This window comes from Chionomys nivalis, chromosome 23, assembly GCF_950005125.1.
Source record: "Chionomys nivalis chromosome 23, mChiNiv1.1, whole genome shotgun sequence".
NCBI classification, from domain to species: Eukaryota; Metazoa; Chordata; class Mammalia; order Rodentia; family Cricetidae; genus Chionomys; species Chionomys nivalis.
Window position 1 is genome coordinate 34,405,117 of NC_080108.1, and position 18,498 is coordinate 34,423,614.

An 18,498-nucleotide genomic window follows, 5' to 3' on the forward strand; every position below is an offset into this window, starting at 1 on the left:
AACTGACATGTAAACGGGGGCAACTTATTGTTGGGGAATTAGAACTGAACTGGCATGAAACCACACCAATTCCTTACTTCTCTAACATCTTATGTTTACTTTTTTCCAGGTTTTTGGTTGGCTATAAGAACCTTGTGTACTTACCAACAGTCTTTCTGCTAAGTTCCATTTTTTGGATATTTATGACTTGGTTCGTCCTATTCTTTCCTGATATCCTTTAAGTTTAAATGAAACGCATACCACGTTTTGCTTTCAAAATCAGTAATGCCATTATTAGCACTTTAGATATTAGAAAAAAATGTAGGGGCTACAGCTTGTGTCTGCACTCACATATTCCTTTTGACTGAGCTTAATGTTGAATACAGTTGCTTCTGTTAAATCTGCTTAGCGCTATGCAGACGTTAGTCTCCAGTATCCTTCCTTCCTGGAGAATGGCAATAGAGCGCATAATGCTTTCCCTGGGCCCGTAACAACGTGTTGGTGTTTTGAGCTACTTCAAGGTCAGATGGTTCTTTTAACTCAGTCAGCAGTTACGTTGATGAGTAAGTCTTCTGAGTACCAAAATTGGCTATATGGGAGAGATTGGGGAATATGGCTTCCTCAGTAATGCTGAGCAATTCAGATCTAGTGGCTCGGGCAGGGATTCTCAGCAACATTAAGTGCGCTTTGAGTGGGGGTGAGGCAGGTCTCAGAAAACTACCCTTCATGTGTGCTTTACCATGCTTCGGCCTTGGTCCTCTTAAAATTTTAAGTCGTGGCCCATGTTATTCTTTCATGGCCCACTCATGTGGTTTCAAATAGATCTTCTGTCTAGTGAGTATGTTTATTCCATGAAGACAGGGACCCAGATCCTCTTGATGGTGACCAGATTCAGCCACCTAAAACCTGAAGAGGGATTGCTCTTTGGATGATACCCATTTTTAACATTGTGAACATGTCCTGGCTTCCATCTCTTTCCAGACTTCCTTCACTCCTCCCTGTGAAACCATTTTAGTACTGCTTATGTGTCAGGGAAAGAGGAAGTGTGGGGGGAAGAGATGTGCTTTTTAGTTTATTGCCTCACTTTCTGTGTCTGTGTTTCTTTCTGGTAATATTTCTGAAAGGAAAGAAGAGGATATTTATCGAGGTAATGCAAAAGGGAAATTTAAGAATCCTTCCCACAGGAATAAATGGGGTGGGCATATGAGTTCTCAGAGTGCATAGGTCTACAGCCATCATGCCGTGTTTCTCCTTTAATGCTGTTTCATTATTTCTAACATGGTTTGTTTTCCTTTAACCTAAATGAAAAGCATAAATACCATAGATGTAACTGGGCTTTTAAAAGAATTACCTCTAACCTTTGTCTTGTAATTACTGATTTGATGAGGGTTTTAATTAACACTGGCTTTCATATCACCACTTAGGACAATATAGTTTCTACTACATCATTCACAGATGACCCAGTGCTCTTAGATGCTGGGACAGTGGGCATTATACTAAAAAGGAATAATTCATAATTTGGTGTCAATGAGCAATTTTTGAAATGGTGGTTTTTGAATAATTTTTTAAACATAAGCAATTTCAGTTATTCCAGATTTTGCACATCAGATTATTTTGGTTTTGCAGAATCAAAAATTAGCAAAACATATAATCCCAGTGTAATCTATTAACCTCATTTGCAGAAATTCTCACTTGACTGTAACAAAGAACTACTTGGTACTTGTGAAGGTATATTATGTTAGGGGAATTGATTTTCACACTAGATAGAATCTGGTGATGTCAGGATGAACACGATGGAATATGTCACGTGCTGAACCTTGAAGCACCACTTTGCCCATACTGCTGTGAAATCATGTGAACCAGTAGGTGGCACACTTCACCCAAGGGTAGTGTTTTCCAGGATGAACGCTACATGCTGCTGGAACTGCCCTGTGGGTTTGCTGCTGTGTTTTTCTTGTAGAGACCTCAACTAAATGTTTAGACTTGTCTTGCTCAGGCTGCCAGTTAGGATTTACCAAGGGCTTCTTCCTATAGCCAGTGTGTTATCAGGCAGCGTGCTTCTGAATTTCAGGACCTTTTTCTTGTTTTGTTTATTTCAGATGAGGTCTTACTTTGTAGTCCTAGCTGCCCTGCTTGGCTGTCGTGACAAGGCTGGCCTCAAATTCGCTGAGATACATCTCCTGAGTGCGCCAGCGTAAAGGCTGGCTTTCCTCCCTGTCAGGGACTTGAACCCCAGTCTCCCACAAGATAGGAAAGGACACTCACCTCTGTACTAACAAGGATTATCTTTTCTTTTTGTATCATTGGGCAAGTTACTTGACTAGGTTTATGTTTGTTGAGGACAGCAGTACCAAGCTCTTGGAGTGGCTGCAAGAATTACTATACTGTTCATGTCTAAAGGCTGTGCAGAGTCCCCATTACATAATTGGTATTTTAAATAATATGCTGTGTCTTAGGGACAACTCAGTGATCTTTTTCTGTTGGTCTCTTTTATGTGTTCAGTTTGCTTTTATGAGAGGGACTGGATGAAAGGAAAGAAAACTTTAATAATGATTCAAGCTACAATTAGGACTTGGTAAAGAAATGATAAACCACTGAGTGCTTTCTTTATGATGCTGGCTGTACTAAAGTCTGATCTGGGTACGTGAAAAGCCCTCATGGTTTCAGTCAGCTGTCGGTATGACTTAATTTTTTTTTTATATGACTTAATTTTTAAGTCAAGTAGCAGAGAATCAGGAGCTTGCTGTGCTCATGCATGCATGCATGTCTGTGACTCCAGCGCTTGGGCGATGAGGTAGGAGAACGGAAAGCTTGAGGCTGACCTGGGCTATACATTGAATTCAGATCCAGCTCAAACCCTGGGTTTGATACTTGGCACCAGACAGGAAGAGAAAAGAGGGAAGAGAGACTTGGCAACTTTGAGTGGCTACACTGATCTGGGTGACTGGGTGACTGAGCTGGGGTGTAGTAGTACAAGGACTTGAGTCCCCAGGCAAAGGACAACAGCTGTTCTCTGAAATGATCAGTACAGACCCAATGTGTGATGTCCTCTTGAATTTTTTTTTTTTTTGAGAAAATGGTAAGTAATGCAAGCATGTTATTTACAGGAGCATGGCCAGTAAACTGGTATGTGAGGAACAGCCTTGCTGCTACCCTAGAGATGGCATCACTCCTCCCAGTTTCACATGCTGGGAGATGTCATTTGGAATGACATTGTCACTCTGGAGCCATTAAGAAATGCATGTATTGAACAAATGGAGGAATAAGCTGATGTCAGGTAAAGGAGAGCAGTAGTGTGGACTACAGGCAGAGAGTCCGAGGGATGAAGCCAGGTCATCATGTCAGGTAGGGGAGCAGGTTTTAGCCCTGGATCTTCAGTAGCACCACCAGCTTACCAGGGAAGCCAACACATCTCCCGATACTGTATTCGAAACTCTGAAAGCCATAGAGGGCATTCCTGGGTTCAGGAAAAGGTGAAATCTTTCTACAAATCTGAAAAGACAAGCAAGAGAGATAGTGAAGTTGAGTCTTGAACATTTTGTAATTGTGGCTTTAAAACTAAGGTGGTAGAGAGTATTCGTGGTTAACACAGAAATGAGGAATCTGTTTGCCTTCCATGTGAGGGGTTAAAGTGCAGGTCCCTTTATTTAGGAGAGGGAAGCCAGTGATGCTTCTTTCTCTCCCTCCCTTCCCACTTTCTTCCCATTTAGTTTCATTTCTGTTAGATCTTTGAGATAGTGTCTTACTCAGTAGCTCAGACTAACCTAGAACTACCTCTGTACCCTAGGTTGGCCTCTTCTCAAAAGCCTCCTGCCTGAGCACTCCTTGTCTTGGCATTCAGCTCAAAGTTCATTGCTGGTTGGTTGGTTGGTGGACCACACTTTGAATAGTAAGAATTGAACATCTGTTTTATGGCCTCCTTTTCTGTTCTGAAGTTAGCACAAGGTGGCTTGGTAACACCTTGTAAGGCAATAGTTACTGTGCTAAACCAATAAATAATATTTACACTGGGCATGGCCAGGCTTATTGCTGTCTCATTGACTTATTACTGCATACTTGTTTCTTCTCTGTAGCAAAATAGTACTTAGTATTTTTTTAAAGTACCACTTTAAAAACATTCTAAAGTGGACAGTTTTTAGTCCTTGTAATCTTTTTCAGCATAAACGTACTCCTATTTCCAGTAGTGTGTAATTTGTCCTCATTTTGCAAGAAGGGCAATTTTTAATTCAGAGCAGTTAAAAGGACAGGTTACTAAACTCTCCAATAGGAAACACATGCAGTCAGTTCTGTACTTTATAGGAAAGTGCATTGAAATCTCTGATCCAAGGCTTATGAAAGTGGCTTGGAGAATATTTTTCTCGATGATCTGAGGAAAACTGCAGTTACACCTTGAGAAGTTTATTTGGGGAGGCATAGATATTTCCCAGTCTCCAGAATGATTGCAGCTTTTGTTAGTATTCAAAATGGGCTTCAGTACTGAAGAAGCAATGTTTTGACTAACTAGGAACAAACTTGTGTAGGATTAGAACATGAAACAGGGCCACTCTGGGTGGGTAGTGTGTGTCCATGGGGAAGTTGGGAGCAGGTTGCATGAAAGAGAGGTTCAGAGGGACAGTGATAACATTTGCTCATGTCACACACTGATGCTTTTCTCAGTACGTTCCTTAACATGACTTTAACATGTAGCAGGCAGCCCTTTCTATTTTGCTTTCATTTTCAGCATCATAGCCTTTCTCTATTTTTTCTACAAGACTTGGGCAACGGATCCAGGCTTCACTAAGGCTTCTGAGGAAGAGAGGAAAGTGGTGAGTCTTTTTTTTTTAATGTCTTTTTCTGAAAGTCATGACCGTATTGGCCTTTGGTGCAGCTGAATCTAAAGTGCCTGCCTAAACAGGCTAAGCTAGGTTTCGATCCTAATACATGAACTGGCTTTGTGGGAGCTTAGCCTGTTTAGACGCTCACCTTCCTGGACGTAGATAGAATTTGGACTGCTCTTCAGTAGCGAAAGGGAGGGGGAATGGTGTGGGGGGTGGAGAAGAGGAGTGGGGATAGGGGGAGGGGAGTGGGGGGAGGGGCAATATTTGGGAGGAGGGGAGGGAAATGGGAAACGGGGAGCAAGTGGAAATATTAATTAAAAAAGAATAAAAAAATAAAAAATATATAAATAAAATAAATAAATAAAGTGCCTGCCACTGAACAGATACAGTGTCAATGTGGGCTGATGAGAGATTCATCAAAATGGGATTCCTATACAGTTACACTTAAGTTTTAGAAATGCCTATTTTCTGTAAAAGTGATACCCTACCAAACTTTTCTAGAGTTGATTTTTGTTCTTGGATCTCCCCCTTCATTACATTTTAGATTAGTGCCTTTTGTCTAGAATGCCTAGCTCCATGAAGGAGTGATGATGCTGGAGTGTAGTGGGTTCCCCCTTCCTAGTAGCTGAGAAGATACCCCCTGGAAGGTGCTTACCATTTGAGAGAAGGTAGTAAAGGGTGTGGGAGTATAATTTTTATGCAGTCAGATTTCTTGGCTGCTGCCTGGAAGAACACCTTGAAAAGTCACGTTATTTCAGGAACAGAATGGTTGGGTGGGGAGTACTCCAGATTGCGGTGCTGGCTGCTTCTGAAACTGGAAGTGGAGTGAAAGCTGTGAAAAGAGCATACCATGCATGACTGCCCAGGCAAACGCACCCTAAGGCCAGACTTCTGTCTTTCAGAATATTGTCACCCTCGCAGAGACTGGCTGTCTGGACTTCAGATCATTTTGCACATCATGTCTTGTGAGTCTCTTCTGTTACTACTTTGTGTTCCATAATTCTTAGTAGCGTTGCCTATGTAAGCATTTGTCAGTTCTTCAGAGCATGTGTATACACTTTTTCTCCCTGGCTCTAATTTTGTATTACTGTCAGACCAGTTTTCCGCCATGAACCTATGAAAGAATATTTATAATCTCATGAAGCTCCCTGTGGTTAATCTTTGTAAATTATCTGTAGTGCTTTTATTTGCTTTTCCTATTATGAAGTGTATGTTAGAATTCACTGTAAGTCAGAGGCACCTCCTCATCTCAAAATGCAAACAGGAACCTCCTATTTTGCAGTTGACTTGAGGCTTAGAAGAAGAGAGTAAATGGTTGGAAGAGCCTGAAAGGGAGCTGAGGTTTCCGTTTTCTTACTCCAGTGCTCATGCTGACTGTGTCTGCTTGAGTTTCCCTTAGCCAGTGTAAATGGTTTCTGAGTTCAGGTCTCTCCTCCTGGAGGTGCAGAAGTAAATACTAGTAAGGCCTCTCAGGGCTTCTGTGCGAGTGAGTCATCTAATTAGGATTATTTATGCCAGTCTTCTGTGACATAAGATTAAAGGTTTGCTTATGCTCTGTTACCAAAGACTGTTTTTGCTTAGGCCTCTCTTAATTTCCCTCAGATAAGGAAGCCTTTAAGGTCACTGCATTGCCATGTATGCAACTCTTGTGTGGCTCGATTTGATCAGCACTGCTTCTGGACTGGACGCTGCATAGGTGAGAGTAAAGTGTGTTTAGTTATCTGTGTGGCTCAAAAAGAAATGGAAGGCTTTCCGAGGTCTTCATTTTGTAGCTCCTCCTCAAGAATCTTTACGGTTAAGACTTTGGAAAATGATTAACAGGTTGCTGATGACAGTTACTGTCATTTGTGTAGCATTTTAGAGTTTATGAAATACTTTCATATGTGGTGTCCAGTCTGGTCATCTGAGCGTACCTGTGAGGTTGTTATTACTATTTCAATTTCAGGGCAAAAGGTGTAAACAGTTGAGATTTGTTGTAATAGGAGTAGCGGGGCTGCGTCCCCAGCACCCAGCCGCCCGCATGGCTAGCTTATGCCCCGAAATAATTACACGGAAACTGTATTCTTTTAATCACTGCCTGGCCCATTAGTTCCAGCCTCTTATTGGCTAGCTCTTACATATTGATCTAACCCATTTCTAATATTCTGTGTAGTACCACGAGCTGGCTTACCAGGAAAGATCTTAACCTGCGTCAGTCTGGAGTGGGAGAATCATGGCGACTCTCTGACTCAGCTTCTTTCTCCCAGCATTCTCTTCTGTTTACTCCACCCACCTAAGGTTTGGCCTATCAAATGGGCTAAGGCAGTTTTCTTTATTAGTTAACCAATGAAAGCAGCAGATAAAATACAAGAACCACCTCCATCAGAGATTATTTTGTAGTATTCATTTTCCACTCCAAATGTCACACTCTTTTCTTATGTTGTGACTTACCTTCTTCACCTGCCTCCTTCAGTGCTCAGGTGGGAGACAGAAGCAGAGATAACAGAAGGAGCTATGAGGGATTTCAGTAGGGATTTTCTTTTATCCCCCCTAAGGAACTTGAGGCTTCAGGTCAGGCAGATTCCTTTGAAAGGTAGCTGGATGATTCCTGGGGTCCCAATCTTCCCAGGCCCCATTCTCTCATAAAGATTGGATGATTGGCATTATGCCAGCCAGATTGAATGGCAGCAAGAAAGCAGTCCTGTGTTTACCTAACTGCATTTGGTAGTGTTTCCACATGCAGAGTCCTGTTTGCTTACCACAGGCCAATGAAGTGAGAGAGGTCTTATCTCCTCTTGTTACTATAAATGAGACTGCAGGATCAGAAAATCCAATGGTGTTAGCTACAGTAATACAGCTGATAATCATAAGCAAGGGTCGCTTGTTGCAGTGGGTACATTCAGATGCTACTGAATATTGCTGCTTCAGAGGAAAATGAGGCTGAGGAACATTCATGTTGTTAGCACCAAAATGCTCCCACCTCTACCATCAAGCAGCTAACACATTGTAGGAAAAGCTTTGGTTGCCTGGAATGCCTTACCCCTTCCTTCTACAGCCTTTTTTAGGCCGTGTTCCCCCACTTTGCTCTGTAGTCCACCAAGGTAGGTTATGTACTTGCTGCTCTTCAGTTTTGCTGTTTCTGTTTCCTTTCAAGTTAGTCTTTGATGCCCATAGGTTGTTCTTACCTAAACAAAACACATTCTGTGAGAAGGGACCAGATGTGATTTCACCTGTTAACCTCCCACTAGCTGTTCGAAGGTGGTTTTGCCTACTTAACTTTGCTTTATGCATAATGTCTTCTTTTAGGCTAGTAGGAATTTTTTTTCTTTCTTCTTTGGTTTTTTGAGACAGGGTTTCTCTGTACCTTTGGAGCCTGTCCTGGAACTAGCTCTTGTAGACCAGGCTGGTCTCGAACTCACAGAGATCCGCCTGCCTCTGCCTCCGGAGTGCTGGGATTAAAAGCATGCACCACCACTGCCCAGCGGGAAATATTATTTAACACAAACACATGACGGTCCTGTTAGAACTGTCTGGTTTAGTAGTATTCAAAGGCAAAGCAAGCCTGTTTCTTCTGTTTGCTTTGAAGCTATTTCACAGAAGAGTAGTCTGGGGAGTCATTAGGAAAGGAAAATATTAAGTATGTTTTCTCTCTTTCTGACTCAGGTTTTGGCAACCATCATCATTACATCTTCTTCTTGCTTTCTCTTTCCATGGTATGTGACTGGATCATTTATGGATCTTTCGTCTGTAAGTATAAATGTTTCTTGCAAGCTCATGCACCTGTACCCAGTTCTTTTCCTTATGAACCCTTGTCTGCCACACTCTGGCCAGTGTGTAAACCTTACCCCTACTGAAAGAATGAGTGGGGCCTTTAAAACTTTCCCACCGGAAAGCTGCAAGAGCTGTAAGAGGAGGTAATAGCTCTGCCGTTCTTGGGTAGAGTGCCTGGGTGAATCTGAGTGATCAGAAAGACACCAATTATGTCGCGTGTAGACATGTCCTCCTGGAAGAGACACCTGCCGCCCAAGTGTAGAGCAGCAGGTGGGGAGTAAATGAGACAGAAAGAAGAGGCTGGTGGCGAGAGGTTGAAGGAAGCAGCCACAGCAAATCAAAGAAAAAGACCCTGAGAGTACAGGCCATTTGAGAAGAATCACACTGAAATCGAGAACAGAGGGGAAACTCACCCAGGAGAAACTGGGAAGAAAATGCTGGCTCACTTGCTCTGTAGTCCTGGATGAGAAAACCTTCGGTAGCATGTTTTAAGATACCTAGGTCTGTCGTGCAGGGCTATTTTGAGGTGACTGTTAAGGACAGGGTTTAAATTGAAGCATACAGGACATTTTGGTGAGCTCTAAAGAATTGTGTGCCTACACTCTTCACACCCTGAAAGAGGTGGCCTAAGGGAAGAGCCTGTAGTGCTAGTATTTCTTATCTATGTATTTATTTGAACTTTGGGTTTTAACTATTCGTTGTTTATTTATTTTGAAGACTGGGAAAATTTAGGCGTGGTCTTGACTGTTAATCTTTTCACACCTGGTGTCCTCCTCTGCATTGTTGCCCCTAACGTCCTAGCTTGTTGCTCTGCGTGAATGTCTTCAGAAACAGTGTTTTCTTTTTCCCCCACATCCCAAGCCCGAGCACTCCTGTCCTCTCAGGCTGTCTCCTCTTTGCATCATCCTCACTTCTATTCCCACTTCCTTGTTTAAGTTTAGAGGGTTTGGGTGGGTGGATTGTCTTACATTTATTTATTTGTGTTTGGAGGACAATTTGCAGGAATCATTTCTCTCCTTCAGAGATCTTCAGGGATCAAACTCAGGTCAGCAGGCTGGCAGCAACAGCCTTAAGCAACTAAGACAGCTCTTTGTGTGTGTCTTCCCTCCTGCAAACAGCCAGGGTTAGGTTCTGTTGTGTTTGAGTTTTCTTGTTTGGAGGTTGGAGGAAACCAGGGCTGTGTTGCTTCTTGCCCTGACACAGGCATAGTGCAGGCTTCAGCCACTGTCAGACTTTTCCCTGACATGGTGGGTGTCTGTTCTTTAGAGAAAGCTTTATAAAATATAACCATGGCCGACTCAGACAGGCTTAGTTTTTGTCCAAATCCATAGCAGCCCTGAGCGTTTTAAATCGTCTTATAACAGAAAGCCTTCAAGATCTTCACAGAGATTCTCTGACAGGGGCCTTCTAAGGCTCGACAATGAAACCTGTTCTTGGAAACCTAAGTCGGCCCATGGGCCAGCTTGTCTCTTGGACTTGATCCTAGCAGAAAGGAGCCAGACTTTGCACCACCCCATCTCTCCTTCCCTAAAAATAACCATGTTATTTGGTGTTGAGGTCCAGCACAACACCATGTTGATAAGGTCAGCAGCAATTTCCATCGCATTCAGTCTTTTCAAGTTGGTTTTATGACATTAAGGGTACTCTCCACCCCGAGCTGCTCTTCCATTCCTAAAGTTCAATTCTAATCTAGTCTCTTGTCTGTCATTTCTCCCTAACTGTATAATTTTATCTTTTTAGAGGATACCTAGTTTTTTGTCATTGTAATAATGCTTTTTTTTTCCCCTTGTGGATTTACAGACTGGTCAAATCATTGTGCCACAACATTCAAGGAAGACGGACTATGGACCTACCTCAGTCAGATAGTGGCCTGTTCTCCCTGGGTTTTGTATATCTTCATGCTAGCAGCTTTCCATTTCTCATGGTCAACATTTTTATTAATAAATCAACTTTTTCAGGTATTCTCATTATGGCTCTGAGTGAAATTTCCAGGGACTCATTAGTTGGGTAGAAAGACTTGACTTTAAAATTAGAAGACTAGCATCCAGCTCCTCCGGGGCACCCTCTGCGGGTCTAGCATGTCATCTCTCACTCTTTAATTTTAGTTTCCTTATCTGTGAGCTGAGGACAATAAAGTCCATCTGTTCTCACGGGCAGCTTAAAGGTTAGAATAATAGATTGCTTGCTGAAACTGTACCCACTCGGGAATGGCCTAATCTGGCCTTTTAATTTATGTACAGAGAAGTGCAGTGAGTTGCTCAAAGTCACTCAGTGAGTGGCAGAAGCAGAAATGGAGACTTCATTCTTCCAACAGTGCCATTCAGTGTTCTTTTCATGTTACATTTAAGCTGTGCAATATGTGAAAACATGATAGAAACTGTAAATTATTGCACAAATGCAAAGCAATTAATTCCTTCAGTTCTTCCAGTTCTGTTACCTTATACAGTTCTTAAGTAGATGCAAGGGGGGAAGACGAAAGTCGGGCCACTGACCAATGGACTGGGTGACCACCTGTTGAGGAAGCTCACATGCCAGGGCAGTAGCAGCTTCAGCTTTCTGCAGGGCTTCCTTCCTGTGCTGTGCCCTGTTGCTGCAGCCTGTCTACGTGAAGCAGGCAACAGTGATCCGTATAAGGCAGTATAAGACTAGGGTTTAGATATCACTCCGCAGAAGCAGAGCAGATCCCACTTTTGTGAGGAAAATCGTGATAGAAGAGGACAGGTGAAGGAAGTCAGGAAATGCTCAGGAAGGGGCTAACACTGATGAAACTGAGCATCCATCCCTTCCTGACATCAGCCACTCAGCAGTGAGCATCAGTATTACAGTGGATGCTCACCTGTTAATATTTAGTTTATAAGCACACTTTCTAAAACGTTCACACATCTAGTTCACCGTAAACGTGTGAGGTAGGGAACATACCAGAGTAGTAGCTCAGTTCCTTAGGTGGGGAAACAACTCTAACAAAGGTGGGGGCTAGAAGCCTAATGATAAGGTGATATATGAGGTTCAGATACTCTTAGTAGCCAAGGTGGGCTTGGAGTCATAACAGCTCTAATGCAAGCTCCCAAGTGTTTAAAACATGAGAATTACAAATTAAAGGCCAGCTTGGGCTACATAGCAAGACCTGGCTCCAAAACAAGCCGATGGTAGCATTAATATTTACAGAAAGATTCATATATTTGTCTGTACTAAAGAAGAAAAATAGATTCCAGATAATTTTCACAAACAAGAATCTCACAGTTGTTTATTTAAGGAATAAAACAATCCAGTTCTTTGAAAACTTTGATTTCTTAAATCCCATGATATGAGATGACTTTAACTGCATTAAATCAAACTGAGCATGCGGGCTGATGGTTGGGAGCAGAAGCCAGTTCCAGCTCTGCCTCTCTCTCAGCTCTGTGCCTTGGACCACTTACTTCACCTCTCTGAGCCTCAGCATATGTCTTAGATGTGTTAGCTTAGATCCTCAGCATAGGCTGATGGGGATGCTGGGATCACTCCATTCACAGATTGGGAATTGACACACAGTGTTTTAAGGTTTAGACGAGGTAACCATGTGAACTGTGTGGTCTCTAACGATTTAAGAATCTCTTAATCATCTTAGTCTTTACTCTTCAAATTTATGAGTTGGTTATTCTTCCCTTCAGTGTATAAACTTTTTGCTTTGCAACTTTTAAAGAAAAGTTCAAAAGAACTCAGAAACTGATAACTGTGCTGATATTACCTTATACCCTGTTTCATTTCTTCAGCAGATATGTGTTCCTGTATTGAAATCTAAATATGGCCACAAGACATGGCTGTAGTGAAAAATTATTTCATAATTCTGAGTCAATATATAGTGCTTTCTTGAATATTTGTAAGATTCAAATAATAAGTCTAGCTATTGTGTTTACAAGGGGAAATGCAGTTTAAGGTTGTGACGTCTGGGGGCCGTAGTCTTGGTAGAGTACTAAATGTTTACCGCTATTCTATAATGCGCTTTTAAGATGCAGTAATTTCTGATGTACCTCCATCTTTTTCAGATTGCATTTCTGGGCCTAACCTCCCATGAGAGAATCAGCCTGATAAAGCAGAGCAGGCACATGAAACAGGCATTATCCCTCAGGAAGACACCATATAAGTAAGTGAATTCTGGTCTGGTCACCAGTCCTTGGAAGATTCCCAGCCACTGATTTCTTGACCTAGTTCCATTCTCTAACTTACTATCTGCTAGAGCTGAGCCTGTCTTTCTTGGAAGCCTCGGTGTTAGGTTTTGAGTGATAATGTCATATGCCCAGTAGGGTCAGGAATTTAGTCTGCTGGACTCAGCACAAATATTATACTTTGAAGTTTTGCCAGAATGGGGACTCTCCAGTTGAACCAAGTGATCACAAGGTTGTGTGTTGCTGGCATGGAGTCAGCATGAGATAGTTAAACATGTGACTGACAGGCCAGCCACAAGGTGCTGCAGAAACCGTTGGCTGGTGTGCCTTTCCAGAACCTGAGCATGGCTTTCCAGCCCCAGCCATTCTTTTAGTTCTGTGTATCTGCCCACTTGTGTTTGGGGAGAAGCTAGATTTTTTTTTTTTTTTTTTTTTTTTACTTATTTATTTTTATTCTTTTTTAATTAAAATTTCCACCTGCTCCCCATTTCCCATTTCCCTCCCCTCCTCCCAAATATTGCCCTCCCCCCACTTCCCTCCCCCTATCCCCACTCCTCTTCTCCTCCCCCCACTCCATTCCCCCTCCCTCTCGATACTGAAGAGCAGTCCAAATTCCCTGCCCTGCGGGAAGACCAAGGTCCTTCTATCTACGTCCAGAAAGGTGAGCGTCCAAACAGGCTAAGCTCCCACAGAGCCAGTTCATGTATTAGGATCGAAACCTAGTGCCATTGTCCTTGGCTTCTCATCAGTCTTCATTGACCGCCATGCTCAGAGAGTCCGGAATCAACCCATGCTTATTCAGTCCCAGACCAGCTGGCCTTGGTGGGCTCCCAATAAATCAGTTCCACTGTCACAGTGGGTGGGTGCATCCCTCGTGGTCCTGATTTTTTGCTCATGTTCTCCCTCCTTCTGCTCCTCATTTGGACCTTAAGAGCTCAGACCGTTGCTCCCAATTGAGACTCTGTCTCTACCTCGATCCATCGCCAGATGAAGGTTCTGAGGTGATATGCAAGATATTCATCAGTATAGGATAGGGTCATTTCAGGTTCCCTCTCCTTAGTTGCCCAGGGTACCAGCTGGGGACATATTCCTGGACACCTGCGAACCCCTCAAGAGTCAAGTCTCTTGCCAACCCTAAGATGGCTCCCTTAGATAGGATATATACTTCGCTGCTCCCGTATCCATCCTTCCTATATCCCAACCATCCCAATCCCCCGAGCTCCTCCCATCCTCCCCTTCTCATATTTCTCATCCCATTTCCCTTTTGCCCCATGCCACCTCACCCGCAAGTTCCCAGTTTTTGCCCTGGAATCTTGTCTACTTCCCCCTCTCCATGTGGATGACTATATGATTTTCTTTGGGTTCACTTTCTTATTTAGCTTCTATAGGATCACACATTATATGCTTAATGTCTTTTATTTTATGGCTAGAAACCGATTATGAGTGAGTACATCCCATGTTCCTCTTTTTGAGTCTGGGATACCTCACTCAGGATAGTGTTTTCTATTTCCATCCATTTGCATGCAAAATTCGAGAAGTCATTGTTTTTTACTGCTGAGTAGTACTCTAATATGTATATATTCCACACTTTCTTCATCCATTCCTCCATTCAACCTCCTTAGCGATAAGGGAAATGCAAATTAAAACAACTTTGAGATACCATCTTACACCTGTCAGAATGGCTAAAATCAAGAACACCAATGATAGCCTTTGCTGGAGAGGTTGTGGAGAAAGAGGCACACTCATTCATTGCTGGTGGGAATGCAAACTTGTGCAACCACTTTGGAAATCAGTGTGGCCATTTCTCAGGAAATTTGGGATCAACCTACCCCAAGATCCAGTAATACCACTATTGGGAATATACCCAAGAGATGCCACATCAAATGACAAAAGTATCTGTTCAACTATGTTCATAGCAGCATTGTTTGTAATAGCCAAAACCTGGAAACAACCGAGAAGCTAGATTTTTAGACTGGGATGCGCCCCCTAGAGCACTGGCTCTGTGAAACATGCCCTCAGTTTTAAAGTTAGAGCGCTTTTGGAGCTCTGGTCTCCTGGTGTGAAAGGCAAGGCTTTGAAGCCTATCTTCCTTGAAGCCTACAGCAGTGTCTCGGAGGCGGGAGTGTGGCAGAGGTGACCCAGAGCCCTCAAGGGATTTGTGCACTCAGTGCTTATCTCAGTGGCAGTCTGCCTCAAAGCCTGCTCCTGGTGTTAGGCTGTTAGACAAGGGAACTGGACACTGGTGTTACAGTGTGTATTTATGGAGGAGAGAAGAGGTGGCTTACAGAGAGGACTGGAGAGCACTTTAAAGCTAGTGATGATCACTTCAGGCTGCAGTCCATATCTTGGTAGTTTTGCTAGAGGAATGAATATTTACTCCATTGAAGTCTAGAAACAGGACAGAGGTGATAGTGTTGACTGAGGTTTCTGACCTGCCTGGTCCCAGCAGTAGTTAAGTCCCAAAGAAATCATACAGAGGTCTACATTAGTTATAAACTGATTGACCCATTAGCTCAGGCTTCTTATTAACTCTTAGAACTTATATTAGACTATCATTCTTGCCTGTTAGCCACGTGGCTCGGTACCTTATTCAGTGAGGCAGTCACATCTTGCTTCTTCTGTGGATGGGTCAGGACTGCAGAAAGCAGAATCCTCTTCCCAGAATTCTCCTGTTCTCGTTGCCCCACCTCTACTTCCTACCTGGTTGTCCCGCCTATACTTCCTGCCTGACTACTGGCCAATCAGCATTTATTTAAAACATACCTGACAGAGTACAAACCATTGTCCCACACCAGTGATAGTACATGCCTTAATCCCAAAACTCAGGAGGCAGAGGCAGATGAATCTCTGAGTTTGAGTCTAGTTTTGTCTACTTAATTTCAAGTGAGCCAGGATCTTGCTATGTAAGACCCTGCCTCAAAAAAGTGCAGGAGAGCGGGCTCTTAAAGTACAGGAGTCTTGGGCTGGAGAGATGGCTCAGAGGTTAAGAGCTATTGCCTGTTCTTCCAAAGGTCCTGAGTTCAATTCCCAGCAACCACATGATGGCTCACAACCATCTGTAATGGGATCTGGTGCCCTCTTCTGGCCTGCAGGCATACACACAGACAGAGTATTGTATACACAATAAATAAATATTTTTTTTAAAAAGTACAGGAGTCTTGTGACAGAGGTAGGAGAGATGTCAGGCAGGATCAGATGTCAGAAGGGAGGAAGAGCAATCTGAGGCCAGGAGAAGTCTCCAAAGAGCAGCACAGGTGAGAGCTGAAGCTCATTTGATAAACACATAAAACTGGGAGCTAAAGACCTTAGAGCCACTTTGAGGCTAGCTTCTAAATCCTTGCCCAAATCACTATCTTTTTTCTTTGCTCTCTCGCTAGTTTTACTCAGTGACATATCTGGAACTCGACCCTGTATTTCCCAATGTCTCCCCACTGTCACTTATTCAGTTCTGTAGTGAGAAGTTGTTTGGATCACCAGTTCCCAAATAATGACACAGAGACTTTTTATTAACTATGAATTTTTGGCTTAGCTTAGGCTTGTTCACAAGTAGCTCTTATAACTTAAATTAACCTACTTCTACTAATCTATATTCTGCCATGTGGCTCGTTACTTCTCCACATGTATGTCAGACTCCCTCTCTGCCTGGCAAAAATCCTCATGCCTCAGCTTCTTCCTTAGTTCTTCTCTCTCCCCTGGAAGTCCCACCTATTCTTTCCTGCCTAGCTATTGGCCATTCAGCTTTTTATTAAACCAATCAGAAGTTGCCTTAGGTAGAGTCACATCTTCACAATGTACAAAAAGATTATCCCACAACACAGTTCCATCTACACTTGCAGCCTTCTTCTGGAAAGTCGCTCTCTGGTTATGTTAATTCTTTACTGACAGCAACATGGTCAAGGCTGTGCATACACAGTTTGGTATGTATAGATTGCCTTTAGCTTAAAAAGGCATAGGTGTGTGCATTAAAGTTAAGTATTCCTTGCGCTGAACTAAGAACTGTTTCAGGAATTTGATGGAGAAACGGTTATGCTGAAGATAGTTACAGTCATGGAGGCTCTAGAAAGATTGCGGATATTGACTGGACCTTGAGAATCAACAGGAGATAAGGGTTGGGGAGTATGTGCTGCAGGCCTGTTCACAATCATGGGAAACAGCCAGCCCAGCAGTGGGAGGTTTACAGAGATGGGTTTGGGGTAGTAAATCCTGAGGTCTTTGAGTGGTCTTGAATACAAAAATGGAGAGGTTGGATGTGATTGCTGGGCAGAAGGGTGTCTTGAAAGGGTTGAGCTTGGGAGGCAAGAGTCTGTCAGTGTATCAAGGGTTCTGCAGGACAAGACAATCTCCAATGTGTCAGGTAAATTGGAAGGAACTGGGACAGGGATGTCATTGGGAGAACTATTTAGATGGCTTAGGGAAAGCCAACCTTCCTGGTTACAGCTCTGTCCTATGTGAGCTTTTAGATAAAGTGCAGTAAAAATAGGGTGTAAACTTAGTAAGGACAGTGACTGGTAGTGGAGAGGGAGGGGACCCAAAGGAAGTGATGAAGAAAGGTATACTCAAGTTGCTGACCTGATGTCAGAGTCTTACAATAGCAATTCAGGTCCACAAATGGAACTAGATTTCAGCTTTAGGGTTCCATACAGGGAGCTGCTGCTTACCTCTCAATTTTCCAGAAGCTCCTCAGAGAGTGTGTATCACAGATGCTCAGGGTGAATGCTTGTCAGGAACAACACAGGAAGCATAGTAAGCCGTCTTCTCTTCTTTTCTTGACAGCCTTGGATTCACACAGAACCTGGCAGATTTCTTTCAGTGTGGCTGCTTTGGCTTAGTGAAGCCCTGCATAATAGACTGGACATCCCAGTACACCATGGTTTTCCACCCAGCCAAAGAGAAAGTTCTTCGCTCTGTATGACGAAAAGCACCTCAGAACACACCTTAACTTGTTTTTGTTTCTGTTGGTGCTGTGAGGTCTGAAAGTGAAGTGAGATGCTGAGCTCATCATAGTTCAAAACTCTGGGCACACAGTCCTCAGTGTCAGACCTCAGAAGAAAGGCATGTTACTGAGCAGTCTGACAGACATACTTCAAAATCTTCCATGTTTTCCCCAAGAATATGAGTTACTTTTTAAAAAACAGAATAGTTACTGATGATGGATTAAAATAGAGTATTTTCAGATACTGTATTGGCTTTCTAAAAATTGTACTCTTTAAACTTTTAATTTTTAATAAGTTATTTGTCCTTATTGTACCTATAAATATGTAAAGAGTATTTAAATAGATGTACCTGTTTTACTTTCTCACTTAATAAAAATATTTTTTTATACTTGAGACTTATTTCTGAAGCTTAACTTCTGTAGAATCTTGAGAAAACAGGTTGACAGACATAGGGAAACTAATTTATGATTTTAGGAATGAGTGGAAATTGCTGTTGATGCCAGTAAGCAATGTTTTGCTTAATTTTCCTCTTAGAATTTGAATACATGAAGTCTTAAATATTTATATCAAATTTTACCCAGTGCCATTAAAATATTGGTTGCCTGTTGATTGTACTTACTGATCTCCCTTGTTCTAGAGGAAATGCTGATTCTGCCTAAGTATCGTTTGCACAGCTCTCCCAGTTAATCTCTCACTGAATCCTCCTGTGGGTTCTCGTCATGGCCTGTCAGCCCCCAAATGATGCTGTTTTATTGTACCAGTGTCTCTCCAGACCACTGTTCAGTCTTCAAGGATCCCTGCTCCTTCCCCCGGGAAGGACCTAAATGCAAAAGAAGCATCTTCTCCAGGGTCATATGGTTGTTTAGTGTGGATGCC

At 42.7% G+C, this 18,498-nt stretch overlaps 1 protein-coding gene across 1 annotated transcript in view; it reads left to right on the plus strand.

Annotated features, from left to right (window-relative positions):
- Positions 1-18,498, plus strand: part of Zdhhc13 (zinc finger DHHC-type palmitoyltransferase 13) — a 41,761-nt gene extending 23,263 nt beyond the window's left edge. Inside the window, exons 10-17 of the mRNA XM_057756139.1 lie at positions 110-210; positions 4,660-4,784; positions 5,699-5,761; positions 6,399-6,492; positions 8,439-8,522; positions 10,347-10,504; positions 12,569-12,666; positions 17,462-18,498. Of these exons, the coding sequence (XP_057612122.1) occupies positions 110-210; positions 4,660-4,784; positions 5,699-5,761; positions 6,399-6,492; positions 8,439-8,522; positions 10,347-10,504; positions 12,569-12,666; positions 17,462-17,600 (862 nt within the window). The 3' untranslated portion in view covers positions 17,601-18,498. The remainder of the gene's footprint in view (positions 1-109; positions 211-4,659; positions 4,785-5,698; positions 5,762-6,398; positions 6,493-8,438; positions 8,523-10,346; positions 10,505-12,568; positions 12,667-17,461) is intronic.